The 23,028-nt window shown below is 35.5% G+C and overlaps 1 protein-coding gene across 2 annotated transcripts in view; it reads right to left on the reverse strand.

Annotated features, from left to right (window-relative positions):
- Positions 1-8,951: 8,951 nt before the first annotated feature.
- LOC144980173 (DBH-like monooxygenase protein 1) overlaps positions 8,952-23,028 on the reverse strand; it is a 78,324-nt gene continuing 64,247 nt past the window's right edge. Inside the window, exons 4-10 of one of the 2 annotated variants that reach the window (XM_078927746.1) lie at positions 21,368-21,534; positions 18,820-18,985; positions 16,915-17,034; positions 15,171-15,267; positions 14,345-14,492; positions 13,614-13,856; positions 8,952-11,413 (exon numbers count right to left, since the gene is read on the reverse strand). In XM_078927746.1, the coding sequence (XP_078783872.1) occupies positions 11,150-11,413; positions 13,614-13,856; positions 14,345-14,492; positions 15,171-15,267; positions 16,915-17,034; positions 18,820-18,985; positions 21,368-21,534 (1,205 nt within the window). In that variant the 3' untranslated portion in view covers positions 8,952-11,149. The remainder of the gene's footprint in view (positions 11,414-13,613; positions 13,857-14,344; positions 14,493-15,170; positions 15,268-16,914; positions 17,035-18,819; positions 18,986-21,367; positions 21,535-23,028) is intronic. The other variant, XM_078927747.1, reaches the window with a different exon arrangement.

Consider the following 23,028-nt stretch of genomic DNA (forward strand, 5'->3'; position numbering starts at 1 on the left):
CGCTCTGAGTGGCGCAGAGTTGAGTCCTTGGACAAGGCTCTTTACTCACATTCTCTCACCGTACTCAGGTGTAAAATGAGAACATAGCCGTTCGTTGTCTTTGTTGGGAAAAAAATGTCACATCGCCTGACAGGCGTCATGTCTCGTCTTTCAAGTCTAATATTGCTGTTGCCTTGGGACCCCTTGTAAAGCGCTTTGAGCACGTGGATATTGCGCCAAATAAATGCTGTGTTATTATTTTTTTAAATAATATTTTTATAAATGTTGCGCCAGGAAGAGGTAGATGGCAAAAGTTTCGTTCTTGTTCATTGTAAAACTTATAAAGGATTTCATACAAAATAAAAAATAGTTTTCATAATTTTCAATGTAATGATATAATAATATGCCAGTTTTTTTTTTTTTTTTTTTTCTGCGACATGACGGTCGACCTTGACACAGACATTTGGGATTGGCAGATGCCAAAAAGCCTTGACTACGTGATGGCAGGGGTGGGCATTGTAACCTTGAATTATAATCTACAAACAACGCCCCCCCCCCCCCAAAAAAAAAAAAAAAAAAAGAAAGAAAAGAGCTGTGTGCGTGTGTGTGGTGGTGTTGGTGGTGGTGGTGGGGGGGGGGGGGGGGTGCGAATGCGAGTAGTCCCGAGGAGTACCCGTTTAACCTGCCACGGGAACACTGTCAATTTGTTTTATAAATAAATAATAATAATAATAATAATAATAATAATAATAATAATAATAATAATAATAAAATAATAATAATAATAATAATAATGATAATGATAATAATAATAATAATAATAATAATAATAATAATAATAATAATAATAATAATAATAATAATAATAATAATAATAATAATAATAATAATAATAATAATATAATAATAATAATAATAATAATAATAATAATAATAATAAATAATAATAATAATAATGACGATAAATAAAAAATCTTTATTGTCCACAAAATGGAAAAATTTCCGTGGTCTACGTTGATTTTAAACTTAAATCGGATTGCAAATGTATTGATGTTATGCGTATTGGAAAAATACTCACGACATCTCCATCGGGGTATAACATATTAACACACAAAACTGCAAACGCGAACGTTCATTGTCTGATTGATATAACTTAGTGATAAGTTAATTATAAAATGCTGTCTAAAAGCAATAACAACGGGTTGACTAACGTCAAATTCATTCCTTCTATTGATGCTCTGTGTTAAATTAAAATACTCACAAAGTCCGCCAGCCAGAAATATCATTCCAGCCCAAAGATCTACATGGAACCTTGAACGTTATAGTCTGATATATTTTAATGAGAACTAATCATAAAAATGGGTGTCTAAAAACAATAACAATGAGATGAGTGACGTCAATTTGGTTCCTTCTATAAATATCCAAGAACTTTACTCACTCCATCCGCTCTCTCCTCCTTCAATACATATGAATCTATTCTCTCATCACTTTTTTGTGCGGCTATGCATGTGATCTTGTGAAATGACACTCTCCTTTGGATCGGACGGTACTGGATTCGAGTCCCGCTCTGAGTGGCGCATAATTGAGTCCTTGGAAAAGGCTCTTTACTCGCATTCTCTCACCTTGTTCACTGTTAAAATGAGTACCTCGCTGTTTACAGCGTCGTCTCTGTCGGGAAACAATTGCAATATCGCTTAACAGTCATGTCTCGTCTAACATGTTTTTATGTTGGCCAAAGACCTTTATAAAGTGATTTGAGCACCTTTATTGAATATAGCGGTATATATAGCGCAAGTAAATTTTTCTCTCTTTCTCTTCTCTCTCTCCCCCCCCCCCCTCTCTCTCTCTCTCTCTCTCTCTCTCTCTCTCTCTCTCGACATGTTAGATTATTATAGCTATTGCTACATATGATGCGAATATCTTGGACGGTTATTGACGCTATGAGTTTAGGTAAAATGCTCACAACATCCACCAGTCGGAACTAACGTACCGTCACACAAAACTACGAGTAACCTTGAACGTTAAAAGTCTGATTGATATAATTTAGTGAGAACTAATTACCAAAATGACTGCCTTAATACAATAACAAAGAGTGGAATGATGTCAATTTCGTTCCTTCAACAGTCTAATTGATATAATTTAGTGAGAAGTAATCACTATTGTGCGCAAGACGAAAGATAGAATAACAGACAGTAACTGGGATCGGTTCTGTCGGCCACATAACCTCACTATTAATTAAAATTTATTTCTAATTTCACCAATTTTTGGAGTAAACACACAGTTCTTAGTATCAAACCTATTGTAAATTTGACGCTGATCACGAATCCGAAGTGAAAACAGCGAAAATCCGAAAAAAATTGTCCACTTTTTTATACTGCCACGCCCCCGATCGCCGATCGCCTCAAAAAAATATCTCCCCGTATGTGGGCAAAAATCATCTGCGATAAACGCAGGGATCGGGTCATCCGTACCGCTATCAGAGCACCGTACGGTTTCCATTGGGTAAATTCCTTGAGTCTACATCATATTTTGTTAACATTTCATAATGGAGAAAACTAAATAAAAGATCTACGTTGATTATAATATGCATTTTTGTACAGAAATATGAATGATAAATTTTTGAATTTGGAGCGCATTGCTTGTAGTTGGTTTGTCTACAAAACATGCCCTTACAGAGAGAACGTCAATATGATTTTGCGCATGCGTCTTTCTCATCCTTGCTTCCGGTGAAGTGTCTCATGCCGCTTTCAAGTAAGGTCATCTGGAGGAAGCTTAGGCGTCCTTAAAATGACGAAGCGTGCTTTAATTTGAAGTAGACATAACACAAAAATGTCCATAATAAATGAAAGTTAATAATTTATTTTCCTTTATTAGTCATGATAACGGAAGACCGCTCGATTCTGCAGCGTTATTTACCGTTATAGTAGAAAACGGTAGGGGCTGCCTTTGATTGTGAAAATACTAACGAAAGAGTGCAAATGGAGACGAATGGAACGATACAGAAAATGGACGTTTCGGGTACAAACCCTTCGTCAGCAGAAAAATACACAAATTAACTTGGAAAACAAATAAAATAAAAGTACTAGAAGTAGTCGTAGTAGTAGGAGTAATAATAATAATAATAATAATAATAATAATAATAATAATAATAATAATAATAATAATAATAATAATAGTAGTAGTAGTAGTAGTAGTAGTAGTAGTAGTAGTAGTAGTAGTAGTAGTAGTAGTAGTAGTAAAGGGGGCGAGGTGAAATAGTCACGGGGGGGGGGGGGGGGTTGAATGGGCAAGGTGATAGGCGGCGGTCGAATCTTTGAGAAGGTAATACAAAAAAAAGATCGAACGGTACTACTACTACACTACTAATAACTAATATCATACTACTACTACTACTACACTACTACTTATACTACTACTACTACTACACTACTACTACTATACTACTACTACTATACTACTACTACTACTACTACTACTACTACTACTATTTACTACTACTACTACTACTACTACTACTACTACTATACTACTACTACTACTATACTACTACTACTACTTACTACTACTTACTACTACTACTATACTAACTACTACTACTACTACTACTACTTACAAACTAATATACTACTACTACTACTACTACTACTACTACTACTACTACTACTACTACTACTACTACTACTACTACTACTACTACTACTATTACTACTACTTCTACTTCTAGTACTTATTCTATTACTACTACTTCTTCCAATATTACAATTAATGTGTCTTTTATCTTCCATTATAAGTCAAAAATGTCAATAAGGAGTCGGCGAAGGGCGATGTTAAAAGGTACTACAGCAGAAGTTTTAAAGGTGTTCTAACCAAACTTTCGCACGTATAGACCACAAAATTTAAAAACCTATATAACTTTCAACTGAGGATATCTTTGGATAAGGAGATTTCACTAATTATGAAAAAGAATTAAAGAATGAAAAATAATATCAAGCTTTAAAATATAATGTTATTGGGGTGAGAGAAAACAATATTTAGAATTAAACACACGGTTCGATAAAACAAAGATCGCTGACAAACTATTTAACTAACAGCGCGGTTTCACCGGAAGCGAGGACGAGAGACGCATGCGCAAAAACATGTTGACGTTCTCTCTGTAATAACTTCTCCGCCAATGACATCCAATCAAGGGACGCTACTCTTCCGCTATTCTTCGGATGGGGGGTCCAGGGTTCGAGTCTCGCTTTTTTAGTTATTCACACATGCCCTCGCCGTCTCAGATGTATAATGAGTACCTGTCTTTGTAAGAATAAATGGGTACCCGGCCATTAACAGCTCTGTCTTTGTAAGAAATAATGGGCAGCAGGCCTTTAATAGCTCTGTGTTTGTAATAAGTAAAGAATGTAATATTTCCTCACAGGCGGCATGCCTCGTCCTACGCGTTTAAGTGTTGTTCGATAGGGACACGTTAGTGGATATTGCGCAATATATATGCGCAAGTTGTTCAAATGTAGCCATTCGTCCCATGGAGCCGGAGTTTATCCCGGTTTCTATATCGTGAAACGGACAATGGCGATTGCTTGCTATCCTTTGGATTGGACGCTAGTCTATCGCAAAATACTTTCCGCCAAATATGAAAGAGTCAGCTACTCCTTCACTGGTGGGTGGACAGGGGGTTCAGAAACAAAATCTCGACTGCATCCCGGATCGATCCCGGACCCTTTGCGTGTGAAGCGAGTGCTCTACCAACTGAGCTATCTGAATCCCAAAGTTTGTCAAATGATGACTTTATAAATGTTCACCTGTAAGAAAGACTGGAATCAGTAGGAAGATAAGTTCAGGTTTGACAGTTTTGGTTCAACATTGGACACATTTAAAAACGTGTTTGTACAGCTTTCAATTTCATTTCATTATAAAGGCCTGGGTTGCTTTGGGACAAAGAAAAGCGATAATTTGCCGCTATGTGGTCTTGTGGTATGACATTAGCTTTCGGATCGGATGGTCCTGGGTTCGAGATCGCTCAGTGAGTCATTGGAAACGTCTCTTGACTCACATTCTCTCCCATGTATTCAGGTGTAAAATGAGTACCTGGTCGTTAACAGGGAAAAAATGAAATGTAATCTCGCCTAACCGGTGTCATGTTTCGTTCTACATTTTACGTGTTGATGTTGGTGCGGAACCCTTTGTAAAGCGCTTTGAGCACGTTTAGTGGATATTGCACTTTATAAAAAGCTCAAGTTCAAATAATGATCTTGGTTTCTGACGTAATGGGCAACTGTGATTTTGCAAATGCTGACACCATACTTAACCCCAGCCGACTCATGTATGAATCAGTATCTCACTATTAATAGTAATTAAAATGAAAACTGATATAATCTATGAGTCGTGCGCACTGCGGCACCGCAAAATGAGCATAGTGGATTGGATTTCCTCTTGGTAAGACCATAACAGTAGTGGTAGCATTAGATTTTAGGTTCAAGAAAAAACATCTCAAAACACTTGAGTAATCTATATCCACGAAACGTTTTCAAAGTATTTTACATGAGATCCCTAGCCAACAGCATCACTTAACTTGTAGCACGAGAAATGATGCCTGTTAGGCAATATTACAATTATTTTTGCTGTTAAAAGTCAGGTACACTTTTAAATCTGAGTACGGTGAGACAATGTGAGTAAAGGGCCTTTTCTAGAACGCGACTATACGCCGTTCAAAGTGAGACTAAAACCCAGGTCCTTCCTTGTCAGAAACCCCCTGGAGCCCATACTCACGAATGGGCCTAAGGACAGATCATGCATGCGACCCCTATCCAAGACTTGCGGGCACCTGTCTGAGTACGGCAGTCAGCTTTCCAGACAAGATTTGGGACATCAGGCAGCAGTTTACATGCACTGACCGTAAATCTAGTCTATGCCATAACGTACTACCTGTGTGGGATTGCTTATGTTGGCGAGACCGGAAAGAGGATGATAGATTCGTGCACCACTTGCGAGACATACCGAACTGTGCAGACACAGCAGTGGCCAGACACTCCAATCTGTCTGACTACTGCGATGTTCAGACACAAAAGCGTCCGTCTTACAATCTAGCTCCTCTAAACTAAACGACATGACAACGTACGCTGATCGATTTATAGCAACACAAACGGAATGTCGTCCGGACCACCGTACATTTACCAGTGCGAGCAGACACGATTCTCCTCAAAACTCACCCACATCAGAAAGCGCCAAAAGTCCAAACAAAACGAAATTTTCTACTCACCAAAAACTAAAATTCTGTACAAAGTGTAAACACTGTTGAAGATATTCTCCCCAGGAACTAAAGTATTGCTGAAGGTGTATTATGTGGTGTTAATTTCTAGAAGCAGGTCCTGCAAGACGTCCAGCTGTTCGGCCAATGCTGACCGATGAGCACATGAACAATGGTCATATTTGACTGAATGTTCAACAGGGCATCCAATGAGCGTTACAACTATTGGTCAGTATTAACTAAATGCCTTGCTTGAACCCTCGTCCACGTTGGGAGACCGTGGACAGCTTCGGTACTTACCTCGGTCCAAACTCAGTTTTTAAAAAACACAAAAAAACTTCAGCTTTTATATAGAGCAATATCCACTAAATGTGTTCAAAGCGCTTTACAAATGGTCCCGGACCAACAGCAACACGTAACCTGTAGAACTGGACATGACGCCTGTTAGGCGATAGTACAATTTTTTTTCCCAACAGAAACAACGCTGTTAACGGCCTGGTACTCATTTTACACCGGAACACGGTGAAAGAATGTGAGTAAAGAGCCTTTTCCAAGGACTCAACTATGCGCCCAGCGAGGTTAGTACCCAGGACCTTCTGATCCGTAAGTGAGTGTCATGCCACAAGACCACATAACCGCACAACTTTTATTTGCCTCCAGGTATAATAATAAAAAAACTAGCTTATCTAGAGTGGGCACACAGAATACTATTCAGAAAAAAAAAACAACAATACACTTATTTAAAATTTTAGCCAGCATACTCGTCTGTCACATTATCTCGATCTATTAAAACGACCCTCATTTTGGCAAAAACTCTCGTGAGGTCCCAGGTTTGAGAGTTTTTGTCAAGATAATCGTTATTGTAATCGATCGAAAATATTTGAAGGACGAGGTTTGTGACCAAACTTATAATTACATGTTTTTTTTTTCAAGAGCAGGGATTAGTTTCTCGTCTGTTCGGATTTTACTTGAAGTAATTTGTGACCCAACGTCTCAAAACGGTATTTTGTCGAGATGGACCAGATGCTAAAAAGTCAAATTATAGTTAAACTGGTCAAAAATATGAAACGTTAGTATTTAGCACATTAAATTATGATAGTCCTTCTCCTCTATAAAGCATATAAACTCAACTTAAGCATGATATGTATGGCTACAAATCCCATTTTCAGCATCTTAATCATCCCGACTTAATACCGTTTTGAGACGATGGGTCACATATTGTTTTCAGTCTTGTTATTTGATGGATTAAGAAGGGTTTTGAGCCTGGGGCTTTCCGTGTAATTTTACTCTCTCTTTACCGATCATTTTCAGTATTTTCCCAAATGGCAGGCTTGTTGTTTTTTTAAACTCAAACAATCTCTCTACAAAACAACTTAATGTTCTTATTAATTATACAAAGATCATTCTCCAGAGCTTGTGATGTACAAAATAAATCTGAATAAGAAAAATGTATATTGTGTTGTAACAAATGTGACGATTTTGCTGTAGGTGGTAAGGAAATGGTTAATAGCAAGCGATTGTTATTGTCCGTTTCATACTTTAGAGACCGGGACAAACTATTGCGCGCTCCTTAAGAGCTATTAATCCCACAGAACTGGTGTTTGTCCCAATTTCCAAAGCGGCGTGAAAGGGACAATAAAATTGCTTTCTTCCCTTTGAATAAGACGCTAGTTTATTACTTTCTTCCAGGTCTAAAAGACCAAGCTACATAATCAATACTGGATGAAGAGATAGTCGGGTAAACAAAATGGATTTCACTCGGGGTCGATCTCAATGCCAACACTTGTGAAGCATACTCTACCAACTGAACTATAAGCCCCTGTTCGAGTAAAGTATTTGTTGTTGTTTTTTAACTAGTGGAGAACCCGCTATTATTTCCGAGAAATAATGGCTATTAGGAACAGATGTTCATCTATTATACTCATTTTACTACTGTGTTGTATTTATAGATTTGCCGGTGATTCTGTATTCTATCATAAACATTAACATTGGCTTTACCATTGACAGACTACCCTATTTAAAAAAAAAAAGAATAGACATTTTTTTAAAAACTGGAGCGAATCAAGCGAGGTTTAAAATTACGTCATCAGTTTTTGTTGCTGGGTGGTGTAGAATCAATATATTCGCATACGCAATGAAAGTCAACGGTCAATTTACTACAGGGTAATACAACCTAGATGTTCTTCGTATTAATTTGATTCAACGGATGATAGAATTAGCCTGCAATATATATAAGAAGGTTTGCAAGTTACTCGCCTATCAGACAGTAAAAATAGTAAAATGATTTTTAGATTTGCCCGTAATTATGTGCTATATGTCATTGGCCCTTATATGTATTATCTATATATTTTTTTTTGCAACTCTTGTGGCGCTGGTTATCCCATTGGTCAGTTGGTACACATTTAGTAGTTGTTTTTTTATAACTATTGTAACGGCTGGTCATCCTATTGGTCAGTTGGCACCGCTTTATCCGTATGTTTACAACTATTGTAACGGCCGCTTGTTCCATTGGTCAGCTGGGAATCTATTCATTGATCGGTTTGTTTACACCGTGAATAAACAAAGCAGATGCTTACTTTTTCTTTAAAAAGAAAGATTTATTGGTAAATTAGGAACAAGTAATGCGATTGATTCTCTCTCTCTCTCTCTCTCTCTCTCTCTCTCTCTCTCTCTCTCTCTATATATATATTATTATAATATATATATATATAATATATATATATATATCTTTCTTTCTTTCTTTCTTTCTTTCTCGCTCTCTCTCTCTCTCTCTCTCTCTCTCTCTCTCTCTCTCTCTCTGTGTCTGTCCCTCTCCCTCTCTTCATTGATCTATTTCTCTTATCTTCTTCTGTGCAGATCCATACAAAAATAGAAATAAATACAGTGTTGCGTATTCATGTAGTACATACTTATCCAAAAATGCTGAATAGCTTTAACACATAACTTACTCCCGTCGGGTAGGCATTTGAATTTGTGACACATCGTCTCAAAACGGAATCATATTGGAGTGGTTTGGGTTCAGAACATTGACTCTATAGACGCAAACCTCGACGTGAGTTAACTTTATATAATGTAGGATAGGGGACAAAAGACATAACATCTAAAAATGACAAGAATTATTTTTTTAAATTGAACTTTTCTTTAGTGCAATATCCACTAAACGTGCTCAAAGCGCTTTACAGGGGGACCCTGACCAACAGCAACACGTAACATGTAGAACGAAACATGACGCCTGTTAGGCGATATTACAATTTTTTTCCGAAATAGACAACGCTGTTAACGGCCAGGTACTCGTCTTGCACTTGAGTACGATGAGAGAATATGAGTAAAGAGTCTTTTTCAAGGACTCAACTATGTGCCGCATGAAGTGCGGCTATGTGGTCTAGTAGTATGGCACTCGCTTTCGGATCGGAAGGTCCTGGGTTCGAGCCTCGCTCTGCGTATAGTTGAATCCTTGGAAAATGCTATTTACTCACATTCTCTCACCGTGCTCAGGTGTAAAATGAGTACCTGGCCGTTATCAGTAGTAGAAGTAGTAGTAGTAGTAGTAGTAGTAGTAGTAGTAGTATAGTAGTAGTAGTAGTATAGTAGTAGTAGTAGTATAGTAGTAGTAGTAGTATAGTAGTAGTAGTAGTATAGTAGTAGTAGTAGTAGTAGTAGTAGTAGTATAGTAGTAGTAGTAGTAGTAGTAGTTAGTAGTATAGTAGTAGTAGTAGTAGTAGTAATAGTAGTAATAGTAGTAGTAGTAGTAGTAGTAGTAGTAGTAGTAGTAGTAGTAGTAGTAGTAGTAGTAGTAGTAGAGCCATTTGGCTCATGGAGCCGGTGTTTATCGCAGTTTCTATAGCATGCAACGAACAGTAGCAATTGCTTGCTATCCTTTGGTGCTCTACCAACAGAGCTACCGGGACCCCCTCAATTCTAGAATGAAGACAAAATATTTTATATTAACTAACTATTCCTTAATATTTCAAAATCGAAATCTTCATATTCCATTGGTGTCAGCATGACTTAATAGATCAAACTAACATTCTATTCTATTAAATTTCTCATGTCAATTATATCTTGTAAAGTGCTATCGAACACGTTTAGTGGAGATTGGCGCTGTATAAATTTAATTACGGATATGTATGCAAAGTGCTCAAAGTGCTTTAAGCTGCTAGAATATATAAACTGTAAAAGTAATAAACCAAAATGAATATAACCGAGTTTAAAAAAGAGCTAAATTCCAAAACCATTCTTCAGTCATACAGAAAAGGGCGTGCTGATTTTTCTTTGCTGTCTGAGTTTTCAAGGAGTGTATTTACGTTTTTAATTGTTTTTTTTTAATGTGTTATTGTCTGAAGAGCAACACTATAACATACATTCTACATTCTATATTCTGTCGTGTTACAAGAAGAACACAATCATACAATCAACATTTCATATTGTTACAAGAACAACACAAACATACATTCAACATTTCATCTGACAAGAACAACACAAACATACAATCAACATTTCATCTGACAAGAACAACACAAACATACATTCTATATTCTATCTTGTTACAAGAACAACACAAACATACATTCTATATTCTATCTTGTTACAAGAACAATACAAACTTACAATAAACATTTCATATTGTTACAAGAACAACATAAACATACAATCAACATTTCATATTGTTACCAGAACAGCACAAACATACAATCAACATTTCATATTGTTACAAGAACAACACAAACATACATTCGACATTATATCTTGTTACCAGAACAACACAAACATACATTCAACATTTCATCTTGTTATAGGAAAAGACAAACATACATTCAACATTTCATCTTGTCGCAAAAGCAACTTAAAGATACATTCAACATTTCATCTTGTTACAAGAACAACACTAATTTACATTCTATAGCTATCTTTTCATTATCATCACTATCACATATTCCAATTTAAAATCAATTGTATCAATAATAATAAAGAGGAAAGAAAAGCCACAATCCATAGTTTAGATTTCCCAACAGTTTCTGGAGCGGTATTCGAACACCAGCTGTCTTGCTCAATACCCAGAAATCCCATAGCTAATTTCCGATCGCAGAACCGGAAATGACGACATGAGCACGTGACCAAAGCGTCCATTATTTGCTGTCCGGAGTCACCGTAGCTCTTGATGCGGTCCATCATGTAAGAACCCACGTCATCCTGAAGGGGCAAACGATTTGAATTCAATAAATTAATATAAAGACAAATATGTTACAGCGAATCAGTTGGGTGGTGAAAAGGTTTGAACTGAGATATTGCCAAGTTTAGTTAGAAGGTCAATTTTGATCAAAAATGAGTTGTCATAAATGATTAAATCAACCCTTTTTTGTACATCTTCGGGAAATATCAAAGCTTAATTTCACTTCTAAATATTTTTACAGCTGGTCAAGATGAAAAAGTATGAAATTTGGGAAAAGTTGCTGGATACTTTCCCATAAATCTGACCATAATTTCATGAAAAATCACCCGATTTACTTTAAATAAAGATTGAAATGCTCTGGAGAGCATATTGTTTCAAAAAATGCCAAAAAATACAAATCCAAAATTTTCACCTTCCGATTGATTATGTCATGCACTGACACACATATTGGCTTAAAAATTGTTCAGGAGTCTTTACGTAAGAGCCATAAGACCGATGGAGCAAAAGGTATGTAACGTTAACCTCATTAAAACAATTGCTTGCTACCATTTGGATAGATAACTAGCATATCGCAAAGTACTTTTCACGAGATCTGACAGACCCAGCTCCCAAACATTAATCAATGGTCAGATGAAATGATGTGCAAAATGCCTTTCTTAAGACCGAGGTGTTTGTCGTGGCTGAAATCCACGATTGCGATTATATAATACCATTCTACTACACTACAGCAAAAGACATAATATTATAGGTGATACAATAATATCCGACTGGAGTCCCGATAGCTCATCTTGGAGAGCACTTGGTTCACATGTGATCGGTCCAGTGTCTAGTCAATATTATATTATTGTCTGACTTCCCTGTCCAGCCAGCAATATTTGGGGTAGTCGGGTCTGTTGATATGGGGGAAGGGGGAAGATACTTTGCAATAGACTAGCGTCCTATTTACGGAATAGCAAGCAATTACTTTTGTCCGTTTCACACCATAGAAACAAGTATGGCTCTGAAGAATTAACAAAGAGAGAATCCTCTTAAGCGCCCGGTGGTGGAGAAAAAATCCGTATCGAGCACGCAGAGATGATGGGAGGGCATTGAGGCGAAGTGATGAAACAAAAACAATCAAGTGTTGTACTTCAAGTTGAATCTGCATTTTGTATTGTATAGTAAGGTTTAAGGTTGCGCTGGATTTTATTTGTGCCTGTAAAATTAAAGTGCACATAGCAGACCAATTGTACTGTAAGAATTGGAAATTTCTTTCCATCTGGTATTCTGGATAATGAAAATGTTGCTGCTTGTTATTATTATCATTATTATTATTATTATTATTATTATTATTATTATTATTATTATTATTATTATTATTATTATTATTATTATTATTATTATTATTATTATTATTATTATTATTATTATTATCATTTTTGCGTTGCTTTATTATTTATTTTACTTACGTGATTTGTTGATGGAAATATTCTTTTCTTGCATGAGTTATTTTGGCAATTGCCTAAAAATAAACTTTTGAATTGTTGTTAATAAAATATTAAGAAGATATTAGAATAGTTTTGTACTATTGTTCCCTTTAATTATTATGATAATATAATATCTTGTTCTTCTTTACTAATTTAATTATGGCAATCATCAACCAGAAACCTACTACTGAATACCAGACTGAATACCAAGTCCCGATACTCGCACCCGGGTACTCTAGGAATGAATAACATGACTTCACAGGTCTAACAAATATACTATAGTTATTTTATACACGAGTGGAGAACCCGCAAGAGTACACCAAACGGCAGACGGTCGGCATGCTACTTTACTGAATAAAATCATCCACAATGGGTAATTAAGCAATAGTCCTTCGGAACAAGTCCAGTAATAGTCCGGCCCGTGGAGCCGTGGAGCCGGAGTTTAGCCCGGTCTTTATAGCGTGAGATGCACAAAAGCAATTGCTTACTACCATTTGGATAGGACGCTAGTCTACCGTAAAGTACTTTCGTCCAGATAGCCAATCACTGATGGGTGGACAAGGAGGTCAGTACAAAATCGCGACTGCACCTGGATCGATCTCGGTCCCTTTTGTGCGTGAAGCGACTGCTCTACCAAATTATCTATCAGGCCTCTCGTTTTGGCATGAAACATACCAGGCAACAGCTACATCTAAGTAAGCACTGCTTGGTACATTATATTTATCACTTAATTAACCTATGCATCATTGCATACCTGCATACAGGGGTGAGTCAAAAGTTTAGTGACGCCTTTTTTACAAACATCATTGCAATCAAGTTTTCCACTGGAGTAACACGGGAATAAAACACCTGCAAACATCAGCTTGGTTTCGGGAAGGCTCAGGTTTCTAAATTCCCACCATTTGCAGTTGTTGATTGGGTGAAGACCAAGCTGGGGGAGATGCCTGTCGCAAGATTTCATTGATTTCATCGACGTGCACCAAGGATATTTCAGTTTCTGGAAAAAGAAGAAGAAGAAGAAGATTTTAACCCCGTTTCTATAACTTCAAGAGGCAATAACAAAAAAAAATAGAGCATTCGTGTAGCGCAATATCATTTAAACGTGATCAAAGCGCTTTACAAAGGATCCCTAGCCAACTTGTAGGACGAGACGCATGTTAGTCGATAGTACATTTTTTCCCCGACAGAGCCAACGCTGTTAAAGCCAGTTACGTACTCATTTTACACCTGATTACGATGAGAGCATGTAAGTAAAGAGTCTTCTCCAAGGACTTAACTATGCGCCACTCAGAGGGGGACTAGAACCCAGTACCTTCAGATATGAAGGCGAATGTCATACCACTAGACCATATTGTCGCACAATTGCTTCCTACCCGTCCAATTGGACAAAGTACTTTCCGCTAGATCAAAAAGACCCAGCTTGGGGAGGGGGGGGGGGTCATTACAATACTCAATAATATTATGGAGAATGAGGAATTAAGTAACCTGAGCAGGATAATAGGTGATAAATCCGAGACACATCTCATCTGAAGTTGCCTCCCCAAAACACACCGGCTCCCGTGTTTGAGGTCGTTTGTATACACATGTCGTGGTCACCACATCCCCTGGTAACACGTGCATTGGCTCCTTGAATCTGTGCAATAGTGAGGATGATGATATTATTCTTGTTGTTGTTGTTGTTGTTGTTGTCATAATGATAATAATAATAATAATGATAATAATAATAATAATAATAATAATAATAATAATAATAATAATAATAATAATAATAATAATAATATATGATGATAATAATATGATAGATGATGATATAAAAATGATAATAATAATATAATAATAATAATAAAATGATAATGATAATAATAATAAGTGATAATGATATAATAATAATGATAATAATAATAATAATAATAATAATAATAATAATAATAATAATAAATAAAATAAATAATAATATAATAATAATAATAATGATGATGATGATAATAATAATAATAATAATAATAATAATAATAATAATAATAATAATAATAATAATAATAATGATAGATAATAATAATAATAATAATAATAATAATATAATAATAATAATAATAATAATAATAATAATAATAATAATAATAATAATAATATGTTAATGATGATAATAATGATAATAATAATAATAATAACAATAATAATAATAATAATAATATTAATAATAATAATAATAATAATAATAATAATAATAATAATAATAATAATAATAATAATAATAATGATGATGATGATGATGATGATGATGATGATAATACATTGTATTTCGATTTACCTGTAGAAATGGGGAAAGTTGTAATTATAATCATCCTGGTTTGTAATTGTATAAATAAGGGATTGATTCCGGTATACCTCAATTCGTTGAGATATTCCTAAATAGAAAGGAGGGATAGTGGGAAGAAAAAAACATTTTCATACATTAATTTTAATTATTTAATTATTTTAATTAATTGCTGATTTTCATTCAATTGACAAAGGAGTAAATAAATAATAAAGTAAGAAAATAAATACGTAAATGAATAATGAACTCATTAACATCATTAAATTAACATCGGTTAAATTGATAAATAAATAGACATAAATAAATAGATAAAAAAAAAAGAGAGAATAGAGAAAGAAAGAAAGAAAACAAAGAAAAAAACCTACAGAAAATGATGATTGGCTAATGGAGAGTTTTGATCCCGAAACGATCCGTCTCAGGTATTTTTATATTTTTCAAAGCTGTAATAATAATCCTATTCATCCTATTTATTTTTTGTTCATTACTTTGCAAAACCAAAACGACAATGATTCATCAAGGGAAATAACTCAAGCAATGGTTTGCAAATGCAGACTTATTTCCCTTACTCAAAAGGAGATAGATAAATGATATTATTTATTCTCTCTCCATAAATGGGTCATCAGTTTTAATCAGACAGTCGCAGATTATCCCGCTTTTTAGTGTGTTTAATGTAGTTTTCAATTGATTGCTACTCTTTGGACAGGACGCGTCAAACACTAGCTTCATCTCAGCTTCCCTTTAAGCCTCCAGAAACAATATGTTGCGTTATCTCACGGGTTATACCACCATCTTCAATAATTCTAGAGAAATCATGAGCTTTCATGTAGGACAAAATCCATCGAATATGCTCACAATTCATTATAAGAGGTCCTACAGAACACTTTAAGTGTGGGGGAAAAATAAAATAATAATAATAATAATAACAATAATAATAATAATAATAATAATAATAATAATAATAATAATAATAATAATAATAATAATAATAATAATAATAATAATAATAATAATAATAATAATGATAAACATTTATACCGCGCATCTTCCCCTATGTGAACAGAGGACTCTGAGCGGTCTACAATAGTTCTTGATATAAACTCCTACTCATATTGTTATGCATACAATCACTCAACCATCCAATCATCCGTCCATCAAACCATACCTAGACACACAAATAAATACACACACATAGGGGTCGCACACATACATAGACACAAACATAGATACGCACATACATACATACATACATACATACATACATACATACATACATACATACATACATACATACATACATACATACGTACGTACGTACGTACGTACGTACGTACGTACGTACGTACGTACATCATACATACATACATACATACATACATACATACATACATACATACATACATACATACATACATACATATACATACATACATACATACATACATACATACATACATACATACATACATACATACATACATACATACATACATACATACATACATACATACATACATACATACATACATACATACATACATACATACATACATACATACATACATACATACATACATACATACATACATAATTGTGCAACCTTCAACGTTTATAGTCTGATTGATAAAATTTAGTAAGATCTTCTCACCAAAATGGCTGTTTAAAAACAATAACAAAGAGCTGAGTGACGTCAATTTCGTTCCTTCTCTAATGCTCATTTATCTTATACAACAGCTCTTACCCAGTGCATGCATGTGGTTGACTGCCGATGTGATGTAAATTCCCTTTTCTCCAAACATGTGTTTGGTACACCGGCTGGGACATTCTGATGAAAATGTTACACTATTGTTGCTGTAGGTATCTGTAAACAAAAACAACAAGAACAAAAACAAGTAAAAGATCATGTGAATGTGTCGATGAAATTATAAAAACACGAATACTTACATTATATTCTAACACATTTTTCAGGAATAATCATACAACCCGTGCCTCAAATGCTCTAAATATGTTGTGCGGCTATGTGGTTTTTGTGGTATAACACTCGCTTTCTGATCGGAAGCTCCTGGGTTCGAGCCTCGCTCTACGCATAGTTGAAACATTGAAAACCTTCTTTACTCACATTCTCTCACCGTACTCAGATGTAAAATGAGTACTTGGCCGTCAACAGCGTTGTCTCTGTCGGAAAAAAACATATTATCGCCTAACAACCTAACAGGCGTCATGTCTCCTTCTGCATGTACGTGTTGCTGTTGGTCAGGGACCCTTTGTAAAGCGCTTTGAATACTTTTAGTGGATGTTGCGTTATATGAAAACTCAAGTTTATTCTTCCAGAAGTTACTATAATATAGAAAAAGAATAGTTCTCAATAAGTGCATGTTGCCTGTTTGGCGTCCTTTTTGCACAAACACGATCACAATATCCGCCTATGCCTAAGGTAGTAGCTTCTAATAGTGCTCACACTATTATGTTATGACGATCGACACAATCAGCAAAGTCCGTACCGCACTCGTTGCACCGTCGCGAACCCACCCAGAAGCTTCGTCACAACGCCCCGTTCAACGGTTTCGGGTTCCTGTCTACATCGGGTACATGTTGGACAGGTGGAAAGTCCCCCAATTCGCTACCACCCAGTGTCTCATCTTACTGGTGGAGAAACCTGGCAACTTCTCACCTAGTTTAAAGTTGTTTACGGCGAATGTTCATTCACACCTCCCTCGACTGAGATAAAATGTGTAAAGCTACCTACTGCAGCTAGTAAGTTTCCTGTCTTCTATCCAAAGAACAGAAGCAATTATTACAGTTCTTTTGACGCTACAGAAATCGGGATAAAATTTGCATCGCTTTCCATTCAAGCTGCTGATAGCTCTATCTATGACGGATAACATTACGCTAGTGATATATATTATTAGGGAGCAGGCACTGGTGTAAACGAGGATCTGAAAAAGTCTGTATGTAACAGTGCCAGACAAAACGGAAAGAAATATACAGGAAATAACATTTTTTAAAACGAAACCAGAACACACAAAAAAAAACCCAACATCATCATGCTTCGAGTAAGGCTTTTAAAGAGGAGAGGGGGAGGGGGATCCTTGTACCTGTTTTGCCTGACACTGTTTCATGCACACTTTTTGAGCTTTTTTTGAGCTTTTATATAGAGCAATATCCACTAAACTTGAGTAGGGTGAGAGAATATGAGTAAAGAGCCTTCTCCAAGGATTCAACTATGCGCCGAGCGAGACTCGAACCCATGACCTTCCTATCCGAAAACGAATGTCTTACCACAAGACCAAATAGACGCACACTTTTTTATAGATCTTTATATAACAAACGGTATCACCGTCAAGATCTTGAAGCCTCGGGATTAGAAATTTATGACAAGTTGAGATAAATCTCGATTCATCTAGTTTGCAAACTGTAACCGTTTTTGTTGGTGTATTTTTGTCTTTCTGTAATTTATTTTCTTTTTCTTTTACATATATATTTCTTTTCTTTTTTTAAATTCTATTTTGTTTTCGCTTGAAATTGTTTTACTTGTCTTTATTTATCTGTTTTAATTGAATGGCAGTTATAAATATCAGTACTCTACAAAATAGAAAACTGAACAAACAATGTAACAAACACAGATACAGATAAGAATATATTCCACCTGTGCTTTGCTCCTCCTCCGGATATCCCAGGGGATTGATCTGCAATGACCTTTGACCCACAACCAGCATTCCTGCATCATTTGGACGTAAGCTGTCGAGGAAGTGAAGTTGTAACCCAGAAGAGTCCACCAAATTCTTGTAAAGGAACGGGTTGTTGTAATGGATCTAATGGGATAGAAGACAGATTGACATTATATGCTATGTGATGTTACTATAGTCAAATTTGCTATTAATGGCGCGTGTTTTTCTGGTTTTTCTCAGCTGTCCCTCTATCAAAAGTTGTAAAAATTTGTGTTATCCTCGGAATCAATTTGTCTTAACTGAATATAGATTTTGGACCGTATTGAGTATTGATGCGATATTTAAAAAGTTTTCTTCTTTAAGACCTATAAAAAACTACTTTAAAACAGCTGTCATAAAATTTGAAATTTTACAGGTAAATATGTAAACAAGTTACGCACCACAAAGTATGAATGAATTCATCGTATTTCCAAAAAATCTTGTGCTGACGTAGTGATTATGAGTTCACGTCATACTTGTTTTCAAATAATAATATTTCGCTTTAAGTGTTATAAACATACTTAAACATAAACATACAAAACTTATGTAGTTTGTATTAAATTTTGAATTTATTATTTATGGCATATTATCTACATCATGTCGCAATTATCAAAGACTGATATGAAATCTCTCGCTTTAAATCATTTGAAATAGTGTTTGTATACTCAATATTGTCAAATTAACAAACACTGTTTATATAACTTTGACAAATTTTTGTCTGTGCATGAATGTTTTACAGGGCATTTAAAGGTTATAAAACATTATTAGGCTCTTAAACAACACGATACGGTACGGAATCTCTATCTGTTCCACTCTTGTAAAGCTGCGAAAAGAAGTCTTCTTGTATATATCGATAAGTCATTAAAGAGGACGGCAAGGGTTTTGGAATTTCACAGTCAACCATGAGAAGATCCTTATCGAAATACGACAGAGAGATCACCAGTGGCAGAAAAAGGATCATAGATAACTTTGATATGGATATCCTTCAAAGATGTATGGGTGAGCGTAAACATACATCCAACAAAATATTAGACGTCTGATAATTCGGGCAGAAAAAGGCCCATGGGTAGAGAATCATTGTTATTCTTGCACGTGGTGATAGTATTGGATATTCAAAAGGACGTCATGCCATTTTTTCTTCTTTGCATCATCTGGAATATCATTCTGGGGTCAATCCAAAGGTGTTTTAAGACTGACTAAATATCGTTTGCTGCCCTCCATCGAAGCACCCAGCTGTATTGTATTGGACAACGCTACCATTCGTTGGCCCATGGTCACTTCAAGGCTCCAACTTTGGCAAATATAAAAGCTGACATGATTTCATGGTTTTAATCAGACAGTACTACATATTATGACCATTTATCAAAATGCTAACTATACTGCTTAGTAAAAAAAAAAAAAGAACTGAACCAGAAACAGCTTTCAAAGCAGACTGTCTAATCAGGGAATTTTGACACGAGGTTGCGCGACTTCCCCCACATCACTGTGAGTGCAATCGAATCGAGGTCATTGGACCTAAGTAGAGGGAAAGATTGAGATGAGGAACACCAAATTTACTCTTACCGACGAGGGAATAAATGATAACAAAGAGTAGACTGAGAAAAGGCATGTCTCAACTTTCGTAAACTACAGGAAAATTACATTTCATTGGATAGAGTAATGCTCGGAATATTTCTGTAGTCGTTTCATTTCTCCTTTTCATCATCCTCGTCATCAGACTGTGCTGATTGATGTGTCCAGTACATCTTGGTTGTTGTTGTTGTTGTTGTTGTTGTTGTTATTGTTGTAGTTGTTGTTGTTGTTGTTATTATTGTTGAACACATATTTCTGGATACACTGTCTGAATTTTCACTTTTGACCAGTCTACATTAATTTATGTAATCCTTTTTGGCATGAACACAAGCTATTTCTCAAACTTTTGCAACCAAAATTATATTGGAAGGGCGTTATGTTCACTTTCGTTTGTATTCACCAGTAATGTGTATTGATAGTTATAAAGTGTAGATGTCTGATAGTTAAAAATTGCCAGCCGTTGCTTCATATTCAAATACTGCGACCCTTTTTTCCACAGCACGCCAATGTAACTCACGGAGAAGGAGAGTTGCTGCTGACGGGTATTTTTGGTTATTGTGTAGAATGAGTCTGGCTGTGTTATTTTGAGCAACCTGAAGTTTACTCATTTTGTCTTTAGCTAAATGCGTCCAAAGGGAGTTACAGTAGTCTAATTTATATAAAACAAGGGAATTAATTAAAGTAAAGTTCTGCTATATTATTATTATTATCATTATTATTATTATTATTATTATTATTATTATTATTATTATTATTATTATTATTATTATTATTATTATTATTATTAGTATTATTATTATTACATTATTATTATTATTATTATTATTATTATTATTATTATTATTATTATTATTATTATTATTATTTTATTATTATCATTGTCATCTTATTTATTTTACATTCTTCTTCACTCACCTGCATATAAACCTGCTTGAATCCACCTGGTCCGAACCTGAAGCCCATTTCTGGGTGAGCACAATCCCCGTCGCTGCCCATAGTCCAGGTCCCGATGAGACTCCGACAAGCCGTGATGGGCATGAACCCACATTCCTCTGGGTCTTCCCTGATGTGGACTGATGGCACTGAAAATAATGATAAATCACTTAAAATGTCACCGCCCATCGTCTTAAAACGGTATTGAGACGGGGTTTTAAAATATTTTTTAATATTGTTTTTATATAGCGCAATATCCACTAAATGTGCTCAAAGCGCTTTAAAAGGGGTCCCTGACTAACAGCAACACGTAACATGTAGAACGAAACATGACGCCTGTAAGGCGATATTATTACATTTTTTTCTGACAGAGACAACGCTGTCATCGGCCAGGTACTCATTTTACACCAGAGTACAGTGAGAGAATGTGAGTAAAGAGCCTTATCCAAGGGCTCAACTATGCGCCGAGCCTGGCTTGAACTCAGGACCTTCTGACCCGAAGGCGAGTGTCATACCATTAGACCACATACCCGTCTCCTTACCAACTACAGGAAAATCAATCCTTATGTTAGATGGGTCTGATGTTTAGTGGGGAATCGTGAAAAAGGACGGTAAGAGGAGAATTGTGATTTTAAAGTTACGGTGTGGCTAAGCTCATAGAAGCTGTGGACTATAACAAGCAACCTTCTCCTTACCACCTATAGGAAAATCGTTACATTCGTTACGATACAACCAACATTTTTCTTATTCAAATTTCTCTTTGTACATCATAAAATTTAAAGAAAATGAACACTTTGTTGTAGACCATGTTCTGCTCAAGAAATTATGTATGGCAAGAATTTTACATTTATTGTGTTTGAGTGATTTAAAAAATCTATTTTTGTGTTAGTTGGGTGTGAAGTTTTGGGTAAAATCCTGAAAATGGCTGGTAAGGAGAGAGTTAAACAAATAGATTATAATGAATATAACAGCTTCAAAACAGAAAAAATATCATACACGGAACGATGAAAACATCAGTACCGTGCATTACTGCATTAATGTTTTTATGTTTTCATTGCTTTTTGTTGTTGGCTGAATGAAGAAGGGTTTTGAACCCGAAACGTTCCATGATTGATATTTTTGTTCTGTTTTGAATCTGTTATATTCATTTTTGATTGTTACTTTTTAAATTACGAGTGAATAGAAATGTGTGATTATGGTTATTATCACCACAAAAAATTATATCTCTTTTGTCGAAAGCGGTAGGGGCTGCCTGAAGCCTGGAATCGTACAAATACTAACAAAAAGGTGATATGGAAAGGCGTCGGATGGAAATAGTACACACACAATGGACGTTTCGGGTACAGACCCTTCATCAGCAATATAAACAAAGGAATGTTGAAAACAAATATAACCAGAGTCACGGATAGTATGAAAATTGGGGTTAAATGACCCTCATCTTGCTAAAAACTCTCAAACCTTTGACAGTTATTGCCAAGATGAGGGTTATTTAAATCCATCAATATTTGAAGGACTAGTTTTCTGGTGTTCTAAGTGCTAACAATTAAAGCATGTAAGATGTTTTATAAGGCCAAGTCATTTTTGAATGAGTGATTAAAGCATTTCATTGTGACTCGAAAAGTCCCGTGCTCGAGCCGCGCTTC

This window comes from Berghia stephanieae, chromosome 9 (assembly GCF_034508935.2).
Source record: "Berghia stephanieae isolate SIO BIC M18660-M18661 chromosome 9, UCSD_Bste_1.3, whole genome shotgun sequence".
Taxonomy (NCBI): domain Eukaryota; kingdom Metazoa; phylum Mollusca; class Gastropoda; order Nudibranchia; family Aeolidiidae; genus Berghia; species Berghia stephanieae.